At 45.5% G+C, this 23,516-nt stretch overlaps 1 protein-coding gene across 1 annotated transcript in view; it reads left to right on the top strand.

The window, feature by feature from the left end:
* Positions 1-22,951, top strand: part of Slc30a7 (solute carrier family 30 member 7) — a 79,628-nt gene extending 56,677 nt beyond the window's left edge. Inside the window, exons 9-11 of the mRNA XM_004659080.2 lie at positions 3,725-3,815; positions 11,899-12,048; positions 21,202-22,951. Of these exons, the coding sequence (XP_004659137.1) occupies positions 3,725-3,815; positions 11,899-12,048; positions 21,202-21,249 (289 nt within the window). The 3' untranslated portion in view covers positions 21,250-22,951. The remainder of the gene's footprint in view (positions 1-3,724; positions 3,816-11,898; positions 12,049-21,201) is intronic.
* Positions 22,952-23,516: the final 565 nt, after the last annotated feature.

The raw sequence follows: 23,516 nt of genomic DNA, 5'->3' as shown, positions 1-23,516 counted from the left end.
GATTATAGACCTGACTTATGGTCAGCTTTCGAAGACTAAAATTATTACCTTGTTCAACTCACATAAACTCCTACCTAGTGATTCATCCCTTTTCCTATATGAGAGGAAAATTGTGCTTCACTGTGGAAGCTCAAGTCGAGCTAGTCCGCAGCACCGAGCCTCTGGTGGTTCCCACATGCCTGCTTTCACTCCTGCCGCTGCGCTTGCAGGCGGCTGAGTCTTTGCTCAGTCAGGAATCTGCTAAGCTCGTCTTTTTCTGCATACCCCTTCATTATGGCTGGATGGATCCGTGCTAAAATCTGTTTTATAATTCCCTATGACGATAGTTAAGTGGAAAAAGATGGATACAAACCCCTGAACTCGACACAAAATTGGAAGCCAGAAGCTAGAGTTTCTCAGCTGAAATGATAAAAACTGACCTGGTCTTGGTTCTGTTATTTAGCCTCATGCAGTTGAACGAGCATCTTTCCCTCATCACAATTCCATGTCATACTGCAGTCCCTCCAGCAAGATGACCGCACTGTTTTGAACTCATGTTTGAATAAAATCAGTGTGGCATATCCTTGCGCTTTGGCAAAGTGCTTACCATTACTTAATTAAATATTTAAGTTCCAGTTTTCATAGAATAGAATAGACACATCTGTAAAGATAATAGCTGACCCCTTAGAAATGTATTCTTTCTTTATTTATTTTTTTTATACTAGCTACAAGTCTTTGTATCTAGTCACTTTAAAATGAATGTGTGTGGGCTGGAGAAATAGCATAGCAGTTAAGGTGCATGCCTGCAAAATCTAAGGACCTAAGTTTGATTCTCCAGGTCCCATGTAAGCCAGATGCACAAGGTGGTACATGCGTCTGGAGTTTGTTTGCATGCAGTGTCTAGAATCCCTGGCGTGCCCATTCTCGCTTGCTCGCTCTCTCTTTCTCTGACTGTAATAAATAAATAAAAATAAAATCTTTTAAAAAATTGTAAGACTCATTTAAAAAAATGTTTTTAAAATGAATGTGTGGCTAGGGAGGTGGCTTAGTCAGTATGTAAGCATGAAGATGATCTTGATTCCCCAACACTCCCATAAAAATACCCTGCCAGGCATGGTGGTGCCCCTGTAATTCCAACGCTCCAGAGGCTGGGCCGCCTGTCTAGCTGAATTGGTGAGCCATCACATCAGCAGGAGACAGGTCTCAAAGAAGGTGGAGAGCGCGCGCGCGCGCGCACACACACACACACACACACATACACACACCTTTCGAGCATGCATGCACATGCAAAACAAGTCAATGTGTGCCTCTACCATTAATTTTAGTAAAATGATTATCTCTGATTTGGTTCTTTGTTTTCGATTACCTTATTTACAGTGAAAGACCTGAGCAATTATGCTGACTAATGTTACTATGCTCCACAAGAGCTTTCTAAACTGGGGGGCAGGAGAGATAGCTCAGCAGTTAAGGTGCTTCCTTGCAAAGCCTAAGGACCCAGGTTCGGTTCCCCAGTACCCTCATAAAGCTGTACGCACAATGTGGCACATGCATCTGGAGTTTATTTACAGTGGCTAGAGGCCCTGGCATGCCCATTTTCTTGCTCTCTCTCTTTCTGTCATTCATAAATAAATGAACAAACAGATAATATTTAAAGGAAAAGAAAAGTGAAGTTGGAGACATTTCCGTCTCGAGAGGTGAGGTCCGAGGTGTCTGTGGTTCTAATTACTGTGCCGCACGAGCAGGGCGGCGCCGGAGGGTCCGCTGATGGCCTGAGCTGCCCGTGCGGGCGGCAAGGACCCGGACGCCGCCGTCTTCATTTGAGGGTAATTTCCACTCCACATGTGTTGACATGATTAGGAGTTCCTTAGGGTAAAATTAGGGAAGAAATACTCAAAATACCTAAGCCTAGAAGATACACAATTTTTGAAAACACATGTTTCCTATCCTTACCCAGTAGTTCAAAGAAAACTGTTTCTGTGGCTCATTTTCTGAAAAGTACAGTAATGAATGAGGGAAAGCATGAACATTTTAAGTTCCACTGACTGTGAGGACGGAGAGAAGAGAAAAGGAAGAGTTAGTTGCACCTCGTGAGTTTATCATGGTGCTTTCTTTGCCTTTAATTTTTTTTTTGCCCAGACACTCTTCATATGTCTGCTGGTGTCTCAGTAGATTGAATAGTCGCCACTCTTCCCTTCAGACGAATGACCGGACAGCCGCTGCTGCTCACTGCCAAAGCCCTGAGCTCCGTCGACCTCCACTCCCTTCAGCACTGCTCATTTTATTCTCCTTCACCCCATTCTTTACTCATGGTGGAAGTGCCCAGAGGAAGGCCTCGAGCAGTATTCTGTTGTTTCCTCTCCCTGGCCTCTGTGCCCGCGGGTTTTCCTTCCTGTGTGCTGGCAGTTGCCGGGCTGCTAGGAACCGCTCTCCTCGCCCTTCGTTCCGCCCCGCGCTTGCCCTCGCTTCACGAGCGCCTCTTCCTGTGAATAACCGCACGCATTGTAAAAGATCTAGCATTCCCTTCCAGCCCAGGAGGTGCTTTGGGATTTATAAGTTAATTGTGCTCAGTGGTTTCAGCCGCAGATTCTGTCCCATGCACGTTTATGCCTCCAAGTCCAAAGTCCTAGGGTGCAGGCAGAAAGGAGCCAGAATCCACCCCTTGCAGCCATTTTCATTGTAGACAAGAACATAGGCTGATAGCTTCGCAATGGAGTAATCCCATAGCTGTCAGTGAGGTGCTGAATTTATTACATCTATGGGCGTAACCAGGCTTCTGTCTTTCTTGAAAATTTTATTTATTTATTTGAGAGACAGCGAGAGAGAAAGAAAGAGAGACAGAGAGAGAATGGGCATGCCAGGACCTCTAGCCACTGCAAATGAACTCCAGATGCATGCACTACCTTGTGCATCTGGCTTTACGTGGGTACCGGGGAACTGAACTCTGGTCCTTTGGCTTTGCAGGTGAGCACTTTAACCGCTGAGCCATCTCTTCAGCCTCTACATTTTTTAAATAATAAAGTGTGACTGATAAATAACCAGGTGGGGAAATATTAGATGTACTGATTTTTATTTTGTATGTTCTTTATCAGTGTTAGTCAGAAAGTACATGTAAATATCTGATATCTAGGGCTGGAGGGATGGCTTAGCAGTTAAGGCACTTGCCTGCAAAGCCAAAGGACCCAGGTTCGACTCCCCAGGACCCACATAAGCCAGATGCACACATCTGGAGTTTGTTTGCAGTGGCTAGAGGCTCTAGTGTGCCCATTCTCTCTCTCCCTGCCTATTTCTGTCTGTCTCTCTCAATAAATAAAATTAAAATATTTTTTAAAATAATTGATATCTGTTTAGGCTGTGATTACTTTGGAAGGTTGACCCATGCTGTGTTTAGATAATAAATGCTCCAGTGCTACTCAATTTCTCTAGCTCTTTTTTCTTTAGATTATAATTTAATATTTCCATAACTTTTCCTTAGATATATTTGGTTATAATTGAATCTTACCATAACTTTTTCTTAGATCAGTATTTCCTAGATAACTGCACCTAGATTGCTCTTTTTCTTTCGATTATAACAGTGAACACATTAAAAAAAAAATTGGAACAATGGCCAGTCATTTATTTTTCCTACCATCTTGACAAATCTTTTATTTTACTATAGGTAAGAATATTATTGCTATCTTACGGAAGGGGATGATCAGAATGCAGATTTAATCGGGCTTTTCTTCTGTGTGTGTGTTTCTTCCCGCAGTGTCATTCCTCTTTTAAGAGAGTCTGTTGGCATATTAATGCAGAGGACGCCGCCCCCGCTGGAGAAGGCTCTGCCCCAGTGCTACCACAGAGTAAGTGTGAGGCCGTGGGAGCCCTCGGCCTTTATGCTGTTTCCAGCCCGGTCAAGTTTTCAGCTTTCATAAGTACGGGTAGCATGTGTGTATAATTTAATGTTTCTTCCAGATTGAATGCTGACCATGAATACCACTTATATAAACCAGGGTAAAAAAATCACTGGAAAATATTGGACTTTACAAAAGAAAATGTAGAACTTGCCCTCATATAGAAGTCTAGCAGTTTTGTTTTTTTTTTTTCATGTAGAATACTGATAGCAGATGAGGTTATTTGTTTACTTGACATATGTTTTGTAGTTCTCACGATGTTTCAGATGCTCTTCTGAGGTAGTTGGGACATTGTGGCAAATAAATGTGGCAGACAGGGTCTCTCTTGCCCTGGAGCTTCCCACCCAGTGGACTGATACAGCAGACATTAAACTATAAGTTGATAAGTAAGAAAGTGTTGGGGGGAGGGGGCTGGGGGGCTGGAGCAATGGCCTGCAAGGCCAAGAGCCCAGGGTTGATTCCCCAGTACCTCCGAAAGTCAGATGCACAAGGTGGTGCATACATCAGGAGTTCTTTTGCAGTGGCTGGAGTCCTGATGTGCCCATTCTCTCCCCCCCCCCAAATCTCTCAAATAAAAACATATTTTTAAAACTTTTTAAATAAAGTGTTGGGGATAATTGGTATTAGAGGAATAAAAAGAGGTTTCGTGATAGACGTGAATGGCTCCGTCACATTCATATTCAGGAAAACCAAACCTTGATGACAAGAAGGGTCCAGTCATACATCTAGAGAAGAATGTTCCAGGCAAAGAAAACCACTAATACGCAAGTGCATATGGCTGGAACTAATTTAGTGTATTTGAAGAGGAAAATAGCAGGCCATTGTGGCTAAAGCATGATAAAAGGGAAGGATGACGTGAGAGGTTGGTAAGAAGGCCGAGGCCAGATCTCAGAGGCATGTCGGTCATGCCAGGGCCCAGGCCTCACTCTAATGCAGCAGCAAGCATTGGAACACTTTGGGGCAGCAGGACTGTCAAGAAGCGTGTGTTTTTAAAAGATGATTCTTCCGACATACAAAATGGAGTTTTAGGAAGAGAGACAACTATTTGTGGGGCGACTGTCATCCAGGTGGAAAAGGTGCCTTAGGCTACAGCCTTCCCCTCGAGGATGAAGTGTCATGCATTTCAGATGACTTTTCAGAGGTGGACTCTACTCGCAAGGGGGAACGATGTGGCCCACAGCTTGGCATATGGTAGTGTTTGTTGAGTCCGAGGATGAACTTTTATTCCAGACCAAGATTTCTGTTGGGAACACATTAAAATTGAAAGGCCCGTCATATATATTTAGCAGCAATATTCCCTCAGTAGTAAATTTGGAGTTTGAGGAATTGATCAGGACTTGGAATTTAAGTCAGGCTGTGATATCGCTCAGTGGTCGAGTTTAAATCACTGCTACATGAATAATATCTACCCCACTGGTGCGGGGGTCTGTGTGGGAGAGGGTGGTCTGTTCTTAGTTCCGTCTCCACTTGCAGACTTAGAGTGCACGTAGGAAAGCCAGAGAAGAGGGCGGGGCAGCCAAAGGAGTTTCACAGCGCTGAAGAAGGGAAAGGGTTGAATGAATCATCAACAGTGCTTGTTTTGCACAGGTCACACATGGTAGGCAAAGGGAAACGGCTCTGTTCTGGTATGAGCATCATGAATGACCTTGTGAGAGCCATTTCAGTCGTGTGGGAATGGAGTACCCAATTTGAGTGAGTTTAGAAGGAAATGAACTGGGGAAGAAGTAGGAAGAGTAGCCTCAGGCAAGTGTTAAGTGTTGTTTAAGAGCCAAGAAAGGAATTCATGGTCTAGCTGGGAGTGCTGTCTTAGGAGGTGTGGCGGTGTGACTCAGGGGTCCCCCATGAACTTAGGTTTCCTGAATGCTGGGTTCCCAGCTGATGGAGATGTGGGTATTAACACTCGCTGGAGGCTGTGTATTGTTGGAGGCGGGCTTATGGGTGTTACAGCCAGTTTCTCCTTGCCAGTATTTGGCACAGTCTTCTGTTCTTGTTGTCCACCTGATGTTGGCCAGGAGGTGACGCCCACCCTTTGCTCATGTCATCGTCTTCCCTACCATCATAGAGCTTCCCCTTGAGTCTGTAAGCTAAGATAAGCCCTTTTTTCCACAAGCTCTTCTTGGTCGGGTGATTTCTGTCAGCAGTGCGAACCTGCCTGCCACAGGAGAGTATTTGCTTATACTTAAAGTAGGATATTTTAGGAAAGTATTATCCCATAAACTTTCCCCAGTAATAGAAAGGTTCCATACTTCTGCACTGTGCAATATGAAAACCCCAAGTCACCTGTGACTAGTGTAACTAGTTTTTTAAATTCAATTTTCAGGGGACTGGGGAAATGGCTTAGCAGTTACAGCATTTGCCTGCAAAGCCTAAGGATCCTGGTTCGAGTCCCCAGGTCCCACATAAGCTAGCTACACAAGGGGGGGGCACATGTGTCTGGAGTTCGTATGCAATGGCTAGAGGCCCTGGCATGCCCATTCTCTCTCTCTCATAAATAAAATTTTTAAAAATTCAATTTTCAGTTCAGTAGCCACACATGTCTAGTGATTGCACCACACAGGTACAGGTAGCATAGTCTACCTGAGAGGAGGAACGGCTGGAACAGTAGTGAGGTACATTGTTGAAGGAATAAAGTTTATGAGAAGGGGAGAGGCTGGAACCTAGAATATAAGGGAAGGGTTAATTGTAGGTAGGAGTGTTCCATGTCCCAAGGAAGTCAGAGGGCCGATAAAGCAATGTGGGGGTGTGGTGTGGGGGTGTGGGATAAGGGGTTGTTTGTGTTGTTTCTCATGTTTAAAAAGCAGTGTCCTGAGGCGAGAGGGATGGCTTCGCGCTCAAGGCACTTGCCTGCCTGCAAAGTCAAAGGACCCAGGTTCAATTCTCCAAGACCCACGTAAGCCAGATGCACAAGGTGGTGCATGTGTCTGGAGTTTGTTTACAGTGGCTGGAGGCCCTGACACGCCTATTCTACGTCTCTCTCAAATAAATAAAATTGAGACATTATTTAAAAGAAAAAAGCAGTGTTCTCAGCCAGGCGCAGTAGCGCACGCCTTTCACCCCAGCACTAGGGAGACAGAGGTAGGAGGATTGCCATCAGTTCGAGGCCTCCCTGAGACTCCATAGTGAATTCCAGGTCAGCCTGGGCTAGAGTGAGACCCTACCTCAAAAAACCAGAAAAAAAAAAAAACGCAATAAAACAGGCTTTGATCTGAAAAGATCAAGTGTTGCCCGTTCAACATGTGCTGCTGCAGTGGAAGGCAGGCCAGTCGCGTCACAGCGGAAGAGAAGGCGTCCATCATGCCAGCCCGTCACCACAGGCCTTGTCGCCAGGGCGTGCGAGCGTCACCGCAGGAGCAGACCAGCGCCTCTTCCTCCGAGAAGAAGAAAGCTGACCCCCCAGAACAAAGACACATTGCCTAAAAGCAGAGGATCTCACACTGGAAAGGATGGTGTCCTCTCTCCACCTTGGCAGCTCGCCACTGTTGCCTGCCCCTTCTTCACCGCCTGCAGCCGCAGGAGCCCGCCCTCCCGCAGCGCCCTGCTCTCGTCTCCTTGCTCTCTCGGGGTGCCTGGGGCCCGCCCGGCCCCTCGCCCCCAGCACAGCCCGCACGGCCTCCTCCTTCAGGGGGAGAAGAGGAGGGGGATCCGAGGTAGTGTTCTCTTTTTAGGAGCCTTAATTGATTGTTCTCAAGACATTTTCAGGGACTGTGGCGATGGCTCAGTGAATGAGAACGCATGTCATGCAAGCATGAAGGCCTGATTCTGAAATGGGGTGTTAGGGGGTTCAGGAGAATCCTTGAACCCCAAACCTTGGGTTCATGTTTGTATTTAACGAAAGTTGGCAAACCAAACTGAGAAACATAATTATTAAAATTATTATATTTACTTAGGGAAGTACAGACCCAAGGGAACAAAAGTGAATATACCCACTTAGTAATACTTCTGGAAAAACCCTGGAGAGGACAGAAAAGAAAGTACAAAGAGCTCCGGCCATGTGGAGGGCAGGAGGGGGAAAGAGCCCATGTGGGAGACAGAGGTTAGGGGGCGTCTCCCCTTCTGAGGTGAGGGGACGCTCACCAGAGCCGCTGATGCCCTAGTGGTCAGGCAGCTCGGAGAGGCTCGTCTGCTCACATGCGTCCACTGCAAACCTTATGGTGGTGAGCCAGAGAGACAGCGAATGGTCTGGGCGGGGGCTGAACTTGACCAGCCGTAATGCTCTAAGAAAGGGGACCTCTTTCCCAGGAGGGGCCCATGTCTGTGGAGAAACAGCTCTCCTTCAGGCAGGGGTAGGGAGGCCCGTCATCCTTTGATCTCTATCAAGTGCAGACTGCAGAAGTGCAGAGGGCAAACAGACCTGCCTTTCCAGGGGCCCAGTCACCCTAACTGCCTAGCAACGCTACCTGACTCTCTCAACCCCCCGAGTTCTGTTTCCCAGCACTCATGCCAACAGTTGGGCCTGGCCACACGCCTGTGATGCCAGGTCTGCTGCACGCAGAGAAGACACCAGAATATGGCAGCTCCTGATTCAGTGGGAGACACGTCTCAGAAACACATGGGTGCACGGCAGAGGATGACACCACAGATACTCTTCTGCCTTTGGCGTGGGGTGCACAACTCTCACACCATCCCCACACATTCCTCACGCTGCGCGTGCGTGTGCACACACATGCATGCCAGAAGATAGTTTTCACATTAAGATCCACTTTATCTGTATGTAAGTGCTGACGCATAGCATAGGTGTCGGCATCACCTCCTTGGGATGACTCAGAAGGCATCATGGTGCTGAGAAGAAGTGACAGGAGTGCTGAGCACTGAAATATCTCTCTCACACCTTCCAAGGCTCAGGGTTCGTTGCGGAAGAGGTGGCAGAAAGAATGTAAGAGCCAAAGGAAGGGTAGGACTCCTTACAACGTGCTCTTCCAGATACAAAATGGCCTGGATATCCATGACCTCATAGTACCTGTCACTACCTACACAAGACCATCTTAATAAGAGGAAAAGATCATGACATCAAAATAAAAGAGAGACTGATTGAGTGGGGAGGGGATGTGATGGAGAATGGAGTTTCAAAGGGGAAAGTGGGGGGAGGGAGGGAATTACCACTGGATATTGTTTACAGTAAAATAAAAAAAATATATAAAAAAAGCAACAACCATTGAGGCCTGGAAAAATAGCTTAGTGGTTAAAGTGCTTGCCTGTGAAACCAAGGAACCCAAGTTCAATTCCCTAGTATCCACATAAGCCAGATGCACAGGGTGGCGCTTGCATCTGGAGCTCGTTTGCAGTGGCTGTAGGCCCTGACGCACCCATTCCCTACCTGCCTCCTCCTCTCAAACAAATAAAATATTTAAAACAATTAAAAATCCACTGAACAGTTTGTCCTTAAACAATGCCTGTGTGCTGTATCAGCTTCACATTGCTGGTTGAGCCTCGGGCCAGACACTGTGTATGAGAGGAAGGGGTTTATTTCAGGCCGCGATCCAGGGAAGTTGCGAAACAGCAGAAGCTGCCCCCTGCGCAGCCACGAGCAGGCAGCAAACGGCAGAGACCCGGCCGAGCCACTGTGCACACGTTAGGCTGGAATCCAGCTCTACCCCTAGTGACACCCCCACCCCCAGTGATGCCCCCCCCCCCCGTAGCAGGAATCTGCCTGTTAGGGGCAGAAGCTGCAAACTCAGCTTTAATAACAGCTGATCGTATTAGGGGGCATAAACTCAAACTTCCACACTGCGCCCTCTCTCTTTCACACTGGGCATTTCTGAAGGTGACCTCTGTGGAAGAATTGGACTGGGGAGTCAGCCCAGTGGGTGAAGTGCTTGCTGAACCAGCACGAGGGCTGGGTTTGGGTTCCCCGGAACCCACAGAGTGCTGGATGCACTGGGGTGTGTCTGTAATCTCAGCTCTCCTGTGTAATCCCCGGAGCTCTCTGGCCAGCTCGTCGGAGGTACACTGAAGCGAACCAGGAGACCCTGTCCCAGGCAAGAGAACACAAGAGCAGCGCCTCCGCGTGTCCCCAGCCTCCAGGGCACACGTGCACTCACATGCACACAGAGGCGTGGCCTTCCAATCAGCTTCTGAATCAGTACGACTTGGAATTACTGTGATTCTCTTTCTCCTTTATACACAAACATTCATGGTGTCTACTGTTAAACAGTCTTTTCCCTCTTGGGATAGATCAGGCCTAGTCATGATAGGTTTTTTTCTTCCTTCCTTTCCTTCCATTTCCTTCTTTGAGGTAGGGTCTCACTCTGGCCAAGGCTGACTTGCAATTCACTGTGTAGTCTCAGGCTGGCCTGGAACTCACGTGATCCTCCTACCTCTGCCTCCTGAGTGCTGGGATTAAAGGTGTGTGCCACCACGCCCAGTTTGTTTTTTGTCATATGTTGTTCAAAACACCTTTGTTTGATTCATAAAAGAAATTAACCTGTGGCTTATAATCTAACTAAATTGTCTCCTTGTAACTTTGTCCTTGGGACTATGGCTATTTTTGAAAGTGGTCTTTGTTACTAATCAGATTTTTCAATTTTTGGTGCGTATGTGGTGTAATGTGTATGGTATGGGTGTTGAGTATGCACGTGTGTGAGAGAGAGTGTGTATGCACAGGAGAGCATGCATGCAGGGGCCAGAGGAAGATAACAGGTGGCCTCCTCTTATCCCTTACTTTCGTGAGACAAGTGTGTCACTAAACCTGGAGCTCACCCCTTTTCAGTTAGATGGCGCACTGAGCGCCAGTGGTTCCTCTGCCTCTGCTCTCAGGGCTGGAGCTCCGTGTGCTCAGGCGGCTTTGATGTGGAAGCCAGTGATGGAACTCTGCTGCTCAAGCTGGTACAGCTGGCACTCTTACCTCCTGAGCCCTGGCCACACCACTGCAACATTAAGTGATTTATTTTTAATGATTTTCACATCTTCTTAATAGCATTTCCTGTATATCCAGAAATACATCCATTTGTATAGTTTTTTTAAGTGTGTGTATATGTATAAATATGCTGTGAATATTATTTATTGAACACTTACTTGGGTCAGTACTGCTGTAGGTACAGAAACTACAAGACAAAAACAAATCCATGACGCTCTTGGTCTTAATTCTGCTGAAGGAATCGGTCTACTGTGTAGAGCAGTCAATCAATGTACAGGTCTACTGTGCAGAACAGTCAGTATACTCAGTGTACAATGGAGAACAGTCGGTGTGCAATATGCACATCTGTTATGCAGAACAATGAGTGTCTAAGTTGAAGATCTCTTATCTGAAGTGCTTGATAGAAGTGTTTTAAATATTAGGGTGTTGCAAGTTTTGGAATACTTGCATGTGTGTGTGTGTGTGTGTGTGTGTGTGTGTGTGTGTGTGTGTAAAACCAGATGTCTTGGGGATGGGATGAACCCTAACCATAAAATTGATTCATGTACACGCCCATCTGGTTTCCTGACTAACCCATCATCTTTTGGATTTTTTAGAGATTCACAACCTATAACATAAGTGAATGAGTGAGCTAAAGGTTTTGTATTATGAATTCCAGAATTTCTAAATACATATTGAGTTCTGTCTGGTTTTCTGTCTTTTATTATTTCTTTGAGCTTATTTTGTCACTTTTTTTCCCTAGCTTCTTGCCTCATCTGTATTTACACTTCTCCTCTTATGAGTGTATGTGACTCCAGGTACTCTCCGTTGTGCCCAACAAATGTTGGTGTGTGTCTGTTCACTGTGTGTCCCAAACTTCGATCACGATGTCACCTAGAACATAATGAGCGCTCCATGGGTATTCGTCAGTTCAAACACCACCACCCCTTTATTTTTTTCTAAGATGGAGTCTTGCTCTAGCCCAGACTGACCCTGGAGTTCACTCTGTAGTCTCAGGGTGGCCTCGAACTCACAGCGATCCTCCTACCTCTGCCTCCCAAGTTCTGGGATTAAAGGTGTGTGCCACCACGCCCGGCTTAAAACTCCCCTTTCTAAACTAGAGGGTAGTGGCCTCGTCGCTGCCATACTGCGTGCTTAGCACGGTGTCTGACCTTGATGTCGGTGTCTCGCGTGTTTCAGGTGCAGCAGCTGCGGGGCGTGTACAGCCTGCAGGAGCAGCACTTCTGGACCTTATGCTCCGACGTGTACGTGGGGACCTTGAAAGTGCTCGTAGCACCTGACGCTGATACCAGGTGGATCTTAAGCCAAACGCACAATATTTTCACTCAGGTATGGCTTTGTCACAAACCGCTCTTAAGAGTCTTGTATCTTATCATATATGTTTCTTTTGGCTTTTCAAGGTTGGGTCTCACTCTAGCCCAGGCTGACCCCGAGTGCTGGGATTAAAGATATGCACCACCACAACCAGCATATCTGTTACTTTAAAAAAGAATATATTAGGGGCTGGAGAGATGGCTCAGCAGTTAAGGCACATGCCTGCAAAGCCTTAGGACCAAGGCTGGAATCTCCAGGTCCCACATAAGCCAGATGCACACGGTGGTGCATGCATCTGGAGTTCATTTGCAGTGGCTAGAGGCCCTGGCGTGCCCATTCTCACTTTCACTGTCAATCTCTCCTTCTTTGTCCCTAGTAAATAAATAAGTAAGTAAGTAAATATTTAAAAAAAGAATATATTAAATATGTAGGCTACTATGTATAAGGGAAGAATAAATGTGTTTATTTTTTCTTTTCTGTCTTATCAGAGTCAAATTTTGGGATAATCTTTATTTTTCTTTCCTTGCCTTTTCTCTTTTTCTTTCTTTTTTTCCTCCTGTACCCTGGACAGAACCCAGGGCTTTGTTCTTCTGTTAACACGCTTAGGGAAGATAGTTCCCGTTCACTTGCTGTGGCACTGGTTTGGTGGCCTTCAAGATGGAGGCACCGCCTTCTCCTCTAAGCAGAGTGGCTGGACCCTGTATCTGTCACTTTGCATATATTTCTCTTTGCCCCACCCTCCCATCACAGCTTCAAACATGAGTACAATTTGCAATTTAATTGTGCTCAGGACATCAGCATAAATTAAAGTATCTGCCTTCTCAGATAAAGAGACATGTATGGGTAGGTTCCTTTGGGAATGAATTAGCAACATAATCTCACGTGTAATTAGGAGTTACTGTAATCCTAATCTTATGTGCGGTTAAGACTTACTCTGCTCATAGCATTATGCTGCTAGCACGTATTTACTGCAGACTGTAGTAGCTAGGTCTTTGTTGACAGATGTCATCCACGTGTGTTGTCATGACTTCCCCAGTGAGGGTGCGAGACCTTCGTGGTGTGTCTGATTTTCTCTCAGCCTGCTCCAGGGTTCCCGGCACAGGGAGGAGGGCGCGGCGCCCTTTTCAGACCAGCTCCCTCCTTTACTGAGCTTCCTCCTTGTGCTGCTTGACTTCTGCCCCTCATAGTGTGGCTGCTGGTGACCTCTAGGACACCCCGGGCTCCCCCGAGCCTTTGGCAGTATGTCACAGTTCTTCTGTAGAGAGGAATGCAACTTCCAAGTTGAGAAGCGAGCAGACCGCAGCTGCCTGAGCTGGAATATCTGGAATTGTACTGAAGAAGGTGAGACAGGGCCGTCTCAAGCCTTAGAGATCTTGGCTTCTGAAATGGCTGAACTTGGGCTGCAGAGATGGCGTAGTGGTTAAGGTGCCTGCCTGCAAAACCTAAGGACTGAGGTTCGGTTCCTCAGTACCCACATGAGCCAGATGCATGGAGGGGGCGCATGCATCTGGAGTTTGCAGTGGCTAGAGGCCTGCCCGTTCTCTCTGTCTCTCTTTCTCTCTCTCACTCTCTTAAAATAAATAAATATTTTAAAATGGCTGAACTTGAATGTTTCTTCATCAGTTTTACCTGCACTTGGGCCTTGAATATTTCAAGCCCTGAAAAATAGCTTAAGCCTTTTTATCAGCTAAGGCCACAGTTTTGCTTCAGAATTCCTTGCTGACACAGGCCACTTTCTTAGAGGCTTAAATTCAGGCACCATTTTCCGGGGTGGAGGGAGTGTTACGTTACTAATGACTTTTTATTCCTCTGTATAATTTTACAGTTTTTATAATCATATTTTTCGTTCCTACATATAATTAAAATACTTTTTGTTTGTTTGTTTTGTTTTGTTATCTCAAGGTAGGGTCTCACTCTAGCCCAGGCTGACCTGGAATTCACCATGGAGTCTCAGGGTGGCCTCGAACTCATGGCAATCCTCCTATTCTCAAGTGAGGTATTAAAGGCACGCTCCACCACTCCCGGCATAGAATTAAAATACTTTAATTAAATTATTTCCTTTTCTGCTTAAACTCTACTATTGCATGTCCTTGTAGTATCAACATATCTGGGCTTGCTATAGCATTTTAATTTCATATCATGAAATTTAAATTTTAAGTTATTTTATTTTAAATTACATCCTGTGACTTACCAAAAATGATACTCAATTTACTCTGTTTTTGAGAGGGAAAAATCATTCTAGTGCTTTTTAAAAGATATTTAAAAGCAAAAAGTATTTTTTACATTAATAACTTATACCTTTATGTTTATTGGATATAGCTAGCTAATCTTATTGGAATTTAAGAAATTATTTTAACAATACGTATTTTGTTACAACATCTATAAGGGGAACTTTAAATTGAAAAGGCAAATATCAAGTACCTTTCTATTTAGTTTTTTTAAATTTTTAATTTTATTTATGAGAGATAGAGGCAGATACAGAGAAGAAGGGAGAGAATGGGCACGCCAGGGCCTTCAACTATTGTAAACGAACTCCAGATGCATGCGCCACCTTGTGCATCTGGCTCACGTGGGCCCTGCAGAGTTGAACCTGGGTCGTTAGGCTTCATAGGCAAATGCCTTAACTGCTAAGCTGTCTCTCCAGTCGCTATTCAGTTATTCTTAAAAATTAGCTTCATGACTATTTTAAAACTGTTTATCTGATATTATCCTTTTTGATCTCCTCCTCTGGGGTTCTCGGCTAATCCTTAACTGCTACAGAAGCTGGCTTGTTCTACACGAGTGTAATGTGGCGCCAGTGAAGTGTGGGGACGTCACCTCAGTACTCAGATTTCTTCAGAGTTACTAGTCAGGTGATGGCCCAGTTTTTAAACTGTAAAGTTTTAGTATAAAACATCCTTATCTCTGTCCATTTGTGTCAGGTTTTTTTTTTTTTATTATTTGTTTGCTTGTTTGTTTTTGAGGTAGGGTTTCGCTCTAGTCTAGGCTGACCTGGAATTCATTCACGATGTAGTTTCAGGGTGGCCTCGAACTCACAGCGATCCTCCTGCCTCTGCCTCCCGAGTGCTGGGATGAAAGGCGTGCGCCACCACGCTCTTTGTGTCAGTTTTAAAAAATGAATTATCACTTGGGAACTGGTTAGATGGAAAATTTATCTTTTGTGTTTGGTATATGAACAGGACAAGGAAGTGGGATACTAGGGTTAAGTAGTGAAGGCGCTTTCCTGCGAAGCCGAAGCATTCATGTTCTAATCTCCAGGTCCCACATAAGCCAGGTGCACAGTGATGCAACACGCAATGTCATACATGTGCACAAGGGGGCGCACACGTCTAGAGTCCTTTTGCTGCAGTTGAAAGCCCTGGAGTGTCCATTCTTTCTCTCCCCCTCCCTCTTTCTCTCTAAAGTAAATAAATAATTAAAAAAAAATAAAGTGGGATACTAGATTAGAAGGCAATTTAACATTATGTGTTTTGTTTTAAGCTGGTCACCAACATTATGTGTTCTTTTTTCAAAAAAATAGTACATTTCACAATTACAACTTTCACCCTGAAATTTTAAAATACTTTGTTTTTTTTTTTTTTTTTTTTGAGAAATAATGTTGTCTGGGGCTGTCAAAGGTGCTTGCTTGCAATGCCTGACATTAGGGGTTTGAATTTGTGGTGCCCAAGTAAAGTTAGATGCACAAAGTAGCATGTGTGTCTATAATTCGTTTGCAGTGGCCAGAGGCCCTGGTGTGCCCATTGTCTTCCCCCCACCCCGCCCACCCCTGCAAATAAATAAAGAAAAATAATGTTGTTTGAAGAAAAAATTCTGAGATATGTTTGAGGAAGACTCTAGCTGGAGGTCCATTGCCCTGCTCGAGTCCTCAAAGCACAAAAGATAGCCAAGGTACGTACCATGTAACCCCAGAGCTCGGACCTCGCCGCCCCCAGTGAGTCTTTCTCCGTCGTGCCCACCAAGCCACACGCCCCGAGCTGGCTTCAGCCTCTGTGTTTGTTTTGTGACCTGAAAGTAGAAGTGAACACGGACACCCAGGAAGGAACCAAAAAGCCTCCTCCCAAATCAGAGACCCTGCGTTTCAGAAACCCGCCTTGTACGTCAGTCTCCTCGTTCCTGGCCCCTTCTTGCCTGTGACCAGTGACATCACACAATCTCCCTCCCTCCTTCTCTCTGCCCCCCCCCCCCCCTCTCCCCCCCCCCCCCCCGTTCTGTCTGCTTCCTTCCTGCAGGGGCCTTAATCTACAGAGGCCTGATCTTGCTTGCCTGCTCTGCACACGTGTCCTGAGCCATCTGTCCCTTCTTTATCGCGTATGCCTGAACTGCACCAGAACCCAGTCAGCTGAATAAAAAGTCACACACTATGAAGCAGGCATATCCCTAGGCTTTTTATTTTATTTTTATTTATTTGTAAACAAATGTGGGGGGAAGGGAATGGACATGCCATGGCCTCTAGCCACTGCAAACGAACTATGGACCCTTGCGCCACTTTATGCATGTGGCTTTGCATGGGTGCTGGGGAATCAAACCTGGGTCCTTAGGCTTTAGCAGGCAAGCATCTTAACCGCCTAAGCCATCTGTACAGTTCAGGTTTGCTGTTTTTCATAACCCATGTGGCTTCAACGCATTTGGCTGGCTGGTAGTCATAGAAATAATAGTAATGCCAGTGCAGCAGCAAAGATGGCCTTACTGAGATGCCTCCGGGTGCCATGCACTGTGACAGGTCACAAGACAGCTTGTGTGAAGGAAACCCAGACCTGTTCTGTGTGGCTTGGGCTTAGGGTGTTTGGGGGTCTTGTTTTGTCTTTGTTGTGTTTGGTTTAGATTTTGGTGCCGGGTATCAAACCCAGGGCCTTGGGCATGCTAGGCAACCCCTGAGGTATCCCAGCCTTTGGAGACAGTGTCTCCCTGAGTAGCCCAGGGTGACCTTAAATTTGCGGTGTCCTTGCCTTTTGTCTCTCAAGTGACAGGATTACGTGTGTGTGCCCTCTTGCCCAGGTATGGCATTCTTTAATTTTGTCACATTCACTCGCTAACCCTGTCATGTGTCACATGGAAAGGCAAGTTAGTTTTACAAGACCTCATTTTACATTTTAAATGGATAAAAATTAACATGTTCAGTCAAAAACTAATGAAGAAACTTCTTAACGGTTTTTGATTGGTAGAGAATATAAGTAAACCCACAATTTTCTATGGTCATATTCCTATTTGCTTTTCTAACTTTTTAGCTTCTCCATCCCACAACAATGATTGTGAAGTCTGTCCAAGTCTGTGGCACCTGGCTGACACTTACATTTTTAGAAGCGTAAAGCAGTTCGAAGTAACTCGCTGTCTTTTCCATCTCAGAAGGTGTTGCCCGTCATGTCTGTGGGGTGGAGAGACCACAGCAAGCCTCGTTTGCATTCAGACAGTAGCTCATTTGCCATAGGATCCTGTGAAAATTTGACTTTTTTCTCTACTTTGAAGGAAGTTAAAAGGAAGATGGAAGCCTGAGAACTTGTGGCTGTCCCCGTCGGGATAGATAAATGAAGCAAAGTGACTTTTCATTCCTCTGTTAGACTGGGCTTGTGTGGAAAGCGCCTCTGGGACTGCTATCAGTTTGAGTAATTAACTCATGATTATGCAAAGAAAATTTATGTCCCCTCTTTGTTTTCCTTCTTTCTTGTTTACTGCCTTGGGCTATTCATTATTAAGCGGAGGTGATGAAAATGACAGGCAATAAAAGGAGCCCAACTTTTTTTAAATTTTTGCCAATTTTACTTTCATTAGCCATTTCTTAAAGAGAAAATATATTAAAGAATTTATTTGGGCAATAGTTTTATTTTCTGGTTAGGTTACACATGCAAGAATTTTAGAGAATCATTCCAGCGCACATTTCAAGGGCCATCTGGATTGAGTAACTCAGACCATATAATTGTCAATCAAAATCATTTATAATCGCCTGTAGAGCATATGTAATATCTCCTGCATTCATGCATGATCTTTATAACAGTACCTAGCATGTTGCAAGGATTTATTAAGTACTTATTAACTGTTACATGAATGTAAGCTTTCTTATTTTTTATATCTGAGAACTTCCGTATAAGCACCTACTATGATTTAACTATGCTCCTGTCTCCTTGTTCTCTTTCATCCCCTCTTCCTGTCCCCAGTGCCCTGAGGACCCTTCTCTTTCAGGGTGGCTCTTCCCGTCTTTTGTCATCTCTTCGTTCTGTTCTTGGTCTTCCGTGTCAAAGCGGCACTGGGCTCAGCACCGGCTGGTCTCGTGAGGGTGTTCGTAGCTACCGTAGGGTCCTGAGTGCACAGTCGGTGCACGTTGGGAGGACAGTGCCCTGTGCTTCACCTTTAGCTCTGTGTTCTTGCCACCCCCACTTCTGCAGTGTTCCAGGAGCTCTAGAGGGCACGCTAGAGACGTCTCACTTAGTACTAAACCATGGACAGCCTCTTCCTTTCTGTTTTGATGAGCTCCGGGTCTCCTAGATATCCACCGCCTTCTCCGAAGAGAAGCTTCTCTGGCTGGGAGTGAGCAGCACTCATTCACTCTGTTGCTTCCCTGCAGAGTGCCCTGAGCCCGGAGAGTACGGTAGAGGTGACATGTCCAGTGCTAAGCCCTGGGCTTGCTCTCCTTCTTACAGATTTTTTAATTTTATTTTATTTATTCAAGAAAAAGGGAAAGAGGCAGAGAGACAGACAGAGGGAATGGGCACATCAGGGCCTTCAGCCACTGCAAACGAACTCCAGACACATGCATCACCTTGTTCATCGGGCTTATGTGGGTCCTAGGGATTCGAACTTGAGTCTTTTGGCTTTGCAGGCAAAATGCCTTAATTCCTAAGCCAGCTCTCCAGCCTTTCTTCTTATAATTTTGATGAGTTGTGAGTCTCTCCAGTATTCACTACCATCAGCAGGCTTGTGCTGGGTGGGCACCTACAGGGTTTGTATTTTTTTTTTTGGGGGGGGGAGATAAGCAGTTAGAGAGAAAATGGGTACACCAGGGTCTCCAGCCACGGCAAACAAACTCTAGATGTATGCACCCCCTTGGGCATCTGGCTTATGTGGGTCCTAGGGAATCGAACCTGGGTCCTTAGGCTTTGCAGGCAAGTGCCTTAACTACTAAGCCATCTCTCCAGCCCCCCCTTTTTTTAATATTTTTTTAAATTTATTTATTTGAGAGCGACAGACATAGAGAGAAAGACCGATAGAGGGAGAGACAGAGAATGGGCATGCCAGGGCCTCCAACCACTGCAAACGAACTCCAGACACGTGCGCCCCCTTGTGCATCTGGCTAACGTGGGACCTGGGGAACCGAGCCTCGAACCGGGGTCCTTAGCCTTCACAGGCAAGCGCTTGACCACTAAGCCATCTCTCCACCCCCCCCCCCCTTTTTTAATGAAGCAAAAGTAAAATGTTTTCTTCTGAGCTGACAACCTCTATGGTATGGGTAACTTTTTATTCTGCTGTGGTTGATCCTGTAGCTTCTTTAAGGCTAAAGATCATTGTTGTGAGAAGCCCAGAAATGACTATATTCCAATGTCATGTTAGTAAGTCTTTTATCCCCAATTTTGTACCTTTCTTTCTAAGACACAGACAAAAAAAAAAAAAAATTCTGGATTCTGGCCTGCCCCCTTTTTTTAAGTTCAAAAAAAAATCACTTTTGATCAAAAGAAGGAAATTTCAGTTCATTTACCAGATATTTATGAACCACTTCTGGGAGTCTAGAATGAAAAAGAAGACAAAAGTCCTCCTTTGGGGGGTGGGGGGCTGGAGAGATGGCTTAACACTTAAGGCACTTGCCTGTGAAGCCTAAGAACCTAGGTTCTACTCCCCAGAACCCAGGTAAGCCAGATGCACAGGATAGCACACGTGTCTGAAGTTGGTTTGCAGTGGCTAGAGGCCCTGGCATGCCCATTTTCTCCCTCTCTCTCTCTCTCAAATTAAATAAATAAGTGAAATAGCTGTGTTTTGTTTAAATCTAGGCAAGAGGAAATAGTGGCTATGGCCAGGGTGGTCACAGTTTTGTTGATAGAGAGGGTTTATACTCTAGGGGTTGATTACTTTGGAAGTAAGGCAAACAATTTTGCCAGTGGGGTGAATATTGGGCATGAGAGAAAGATAGGTTTTTAACAGAGAAAGACTGAAAGTGGACCAGTGGGTTTGAGGGAGGGATAGAGTTCATCGTGGTCGAGCGGTGCTGCCTTTCAGGTGTCCAGCTAGAACTGACGAGCAGTTCCAAGTTCCAGTTTAGAAATACAAACTTGGGAGGTGCGAGCAGGCACATGGACTGTACGGAAAGTGGGGGGAACAAGGTGAGATGACGTAAGGAATGCGTGCAGAAGGATGGTTTTCAGGACCGAGTGTGCGGGTGCTTCCGTGTTTAGTGTTGGAAGGTGAAAGGAAGAAACAGTAAAGGGGCCGGGCAGGTGAAGAGGCATCCGGTGGACTCTGCGGGCGCGGGCAGGCCTGCTGGAAAGAGCCCATCGGCGCATCCGGCCAGCGAGTGCAGCTTGCTGGTGAACTTGAAACACGGGCTTACAAAGTGGTGAGAGCTAAAATTTGGGTTTGAAACGACCTCAAGGCCGAAGGAATTCTGGACAGCACATGTGAATATCTTTTGAGGGGTTTTCTACCCAGAAGAGATTGGGCCTGCTCCCGGGGAGGGTCGCTTATTACTGTGGAAGGAGGAGAAGCATTGATACGCTGACACAGGCACTCCAGTCAGTCACAGGAGCTGGCAGTAGAAGAGAACTGGGTGGCAGTCTAGAGAGCCTGCCGGGGCGCGGGGCTGCAGAGCCTGCCGGGGCGCGGGGCTGCAGAGCAGGGCCCCGTCGGGGACTGCCTCGCAATGTGCGCGTGGCGTGTCCCATCGCCCCGGGAGCTCTGATGTCCTCTGCCTGCAGTGCGTGACAGATGCCTCCACGTCTCTTGCTTGAACAGGGCATGGTGACTAGCAGTATGGAGGTTCCCCCCCCCTTTTTTTTCCTTATAGTAGTTTTGTAATTTATAGAGAATGGTTATGAAATCATTTTCTGATGATCTGTGATAAAAATGAATTATTTTGCAGAGGCAGAAGGCCAACACTTTTCCATTTTTTTTTTTTTTTTAATGAGACTTCTCTTACAACCTTTTGAAAATGTATACTTGGTTTTCTAACTTTCTTTTCTAACTTTCCAGGCTGGAGTGAGACAACTTTATGTACAGATTGACTCTGCGGCAATGTAGTGAATGAACAGAAATGAATTGTTTTGGACCAAATGTTTCCAGTACTGTACAATCCAAAGCATTGTACCCAGCTCTCCGGGAGAGAAGTTGCCACTACACCCACGCGGGCGAAGGCGAGCTGGCACAGGCTGCGGGCTTGGCCCCCCGGCTGAGGGACCACAGCTGAGAGGACCTCGCCTGGACCACTGTCTTTCTGTGTGCTCCTCCTTTCAAGCCATTCTGATTGCTAAGGTTTCTGGTTTGTTCTAGGGTGTTGGGTTGCCTCCCCCCCCCATGGAGATTCTGCTGACCACCCTCATCCCATCCCATTTGTTTTACCCAACCAGTGAGAAATTCAGACTGGGGCTTCCAGTCCCCTGGAGTGTCTTCATTGAAGTTCCTGGAGACTACAGCTTTCATTCTTACAAAACCAGTGTTGTTAAAAAAACAAATAGGAATCTGTTTTCTATGTAATGTCACAGTTGTTGACGTTCTTCAATATAATCATATGTTTGTATAATTGTTTGTACCTTGCAAACTTATGAACCAAACCATATTGGCTTTTCAAAGTGCCTTTGTATCAGAAAATGTGTTTGCCAGCATAGAAATGTACCATCAAAGGTCATGTGTTTTTTTTTTAATGGTATTCTGTAATTTGTACAAAATAAGAATTACTAGTAAAGTATACAGATGGTCTTTTTGTGTACTTCCAGCACAGACTGAAATGTATACAATTTCTTAATGGTTTATCTCATCAAAAAAGAGCATTATTTTGCTTTTTTAAAACAAACTCAGTAATCACATTAAGTTACTTTTGGACTGTATTTTCAAAACTGTAAACATTAACACCTTTATCAGACAAAAATATTTTGGCCCAAAACATCTGCATTTACACATTCTGATAAAAGCTCAGTGCCTGTCTATGATCACATTTCCAGTAGCTCCCTCTCATTGCCATTTGCAGAGGTTTTCATGACAGGAAAAGGCAGTGTACCCCAATGACAAGTGCCGTGACAGTGTTCTCCGTGTAGACGAAGGACGCGTGGATGTGACCGTGTCATCTGCGCCTTCCTCCTTTCCTCAAACGCCAGGTGTTTTCCTGCCTCAGCTCTGCACAGACACAGTTGCCTTCAGGAATCCTGCAACAGCCTTTAAATGAAATTGAACGACTAAAGGTACAGAACAGATGTGGTGAGACAGAACTCCAGCACGTGTGTCTGAGAAATCGTTGTTTCTCTGGGTTTTCATGTATTTGAAAACCACGACTGCAGTTTGAGACGGCAGGTGCTCGGGTGCTCAAGTGGTGGCGTTTTACGAAGAAGCATTGGCTTAGATAAGCGCGTTCCCATTGTATTTCATTTCCTCACATTTTCCTGTTAACTTATAAAGTTGATATCGTTGGTGGGAAAAGAAAAGGCTTGCACGGTGAAACTGCTCACAGAGTAGACCAATAACAAACACGTTTTCAGAAAGATGTTGGAAGTTCCTGCTGATCTTGCCCTGGTTAGACTGCCATTTACACTACTTCTGAGCCTCAGCCTAGGAACTGTTCTGTTAGGAAAACTCCGTCGCTTTCTAAACTGCTGTCGGTTGCTACGGACTAACTGTCCATGATCGTCTTCTTGTGGATAAGATTGTACTTTCCAAACATGTTGTGTCCCTTTCGGCCTGACAATTCTGAAGCTAAGAATTCCTACAAGTAGATGGTGTTTAATTGAAACAACTGTTGGGGTCTTTTCTTTTCTTCTTTTTTTTTTTAATTTTTAAAAATTATTTATTTATTTATTTGAGAGCGACAGACACAGAGAGAAAGACAGATAGAGGGAGAGAGAAAGAATGGGCGTGCCAGGGCTTCCAGCCTCTGCAAATGAACTCCAGACACGTGCGCCCCCTTGTGCATCTGGCTAACGTGGGATCTGAGGAACCGAGCCTTGAACCAGGGTCCTTAGGCTTCACAGGCAAGCGCTTAACCGCTAAGCCATCTCTCCAGCCCTCTTTTTTTTTTTTTTTTTTTTTTTTTGGTTGGGGGGAAGAGTACAAAAGGAAATGTCCTGATAATACCATTGCCTTTTCATTATATTTTCATTTGGAAGCTTGAGCCTTTACCAAGTCTGATAGAACCCTAGGGATAGTCTGGATTTGTCTATATTACAGGAAAATGACAGGTCTGAGTAGTTTTGGAGGCGTGCCTTTACAAGCCAGTTACGTGTAACTATGCTTACAATATAGTTGCACTGGGGTGTTAACGTCTTCCAGTGTTCTTGTGCAGATCCAAATCGGCTTTCTAG

This window comes from Jaculus jaculus, chromosome 19 (genome assembly GCF_020740685.1).
Source record: "Jaculus jaculus isolate mJacJac1 chromosome 19, mJacJac1.mat.Y.cur, whole genome shotgun sequence".
Lineage (NCBI taxonomy): Eukaryota > Metazoa > Chordata > Mammalia > Rodentia > Dipodidae > Jaculus > Jaculus jaculus.
This window is presented reverse-complemented; position numbering and strand designations above follow the sequence as displayed.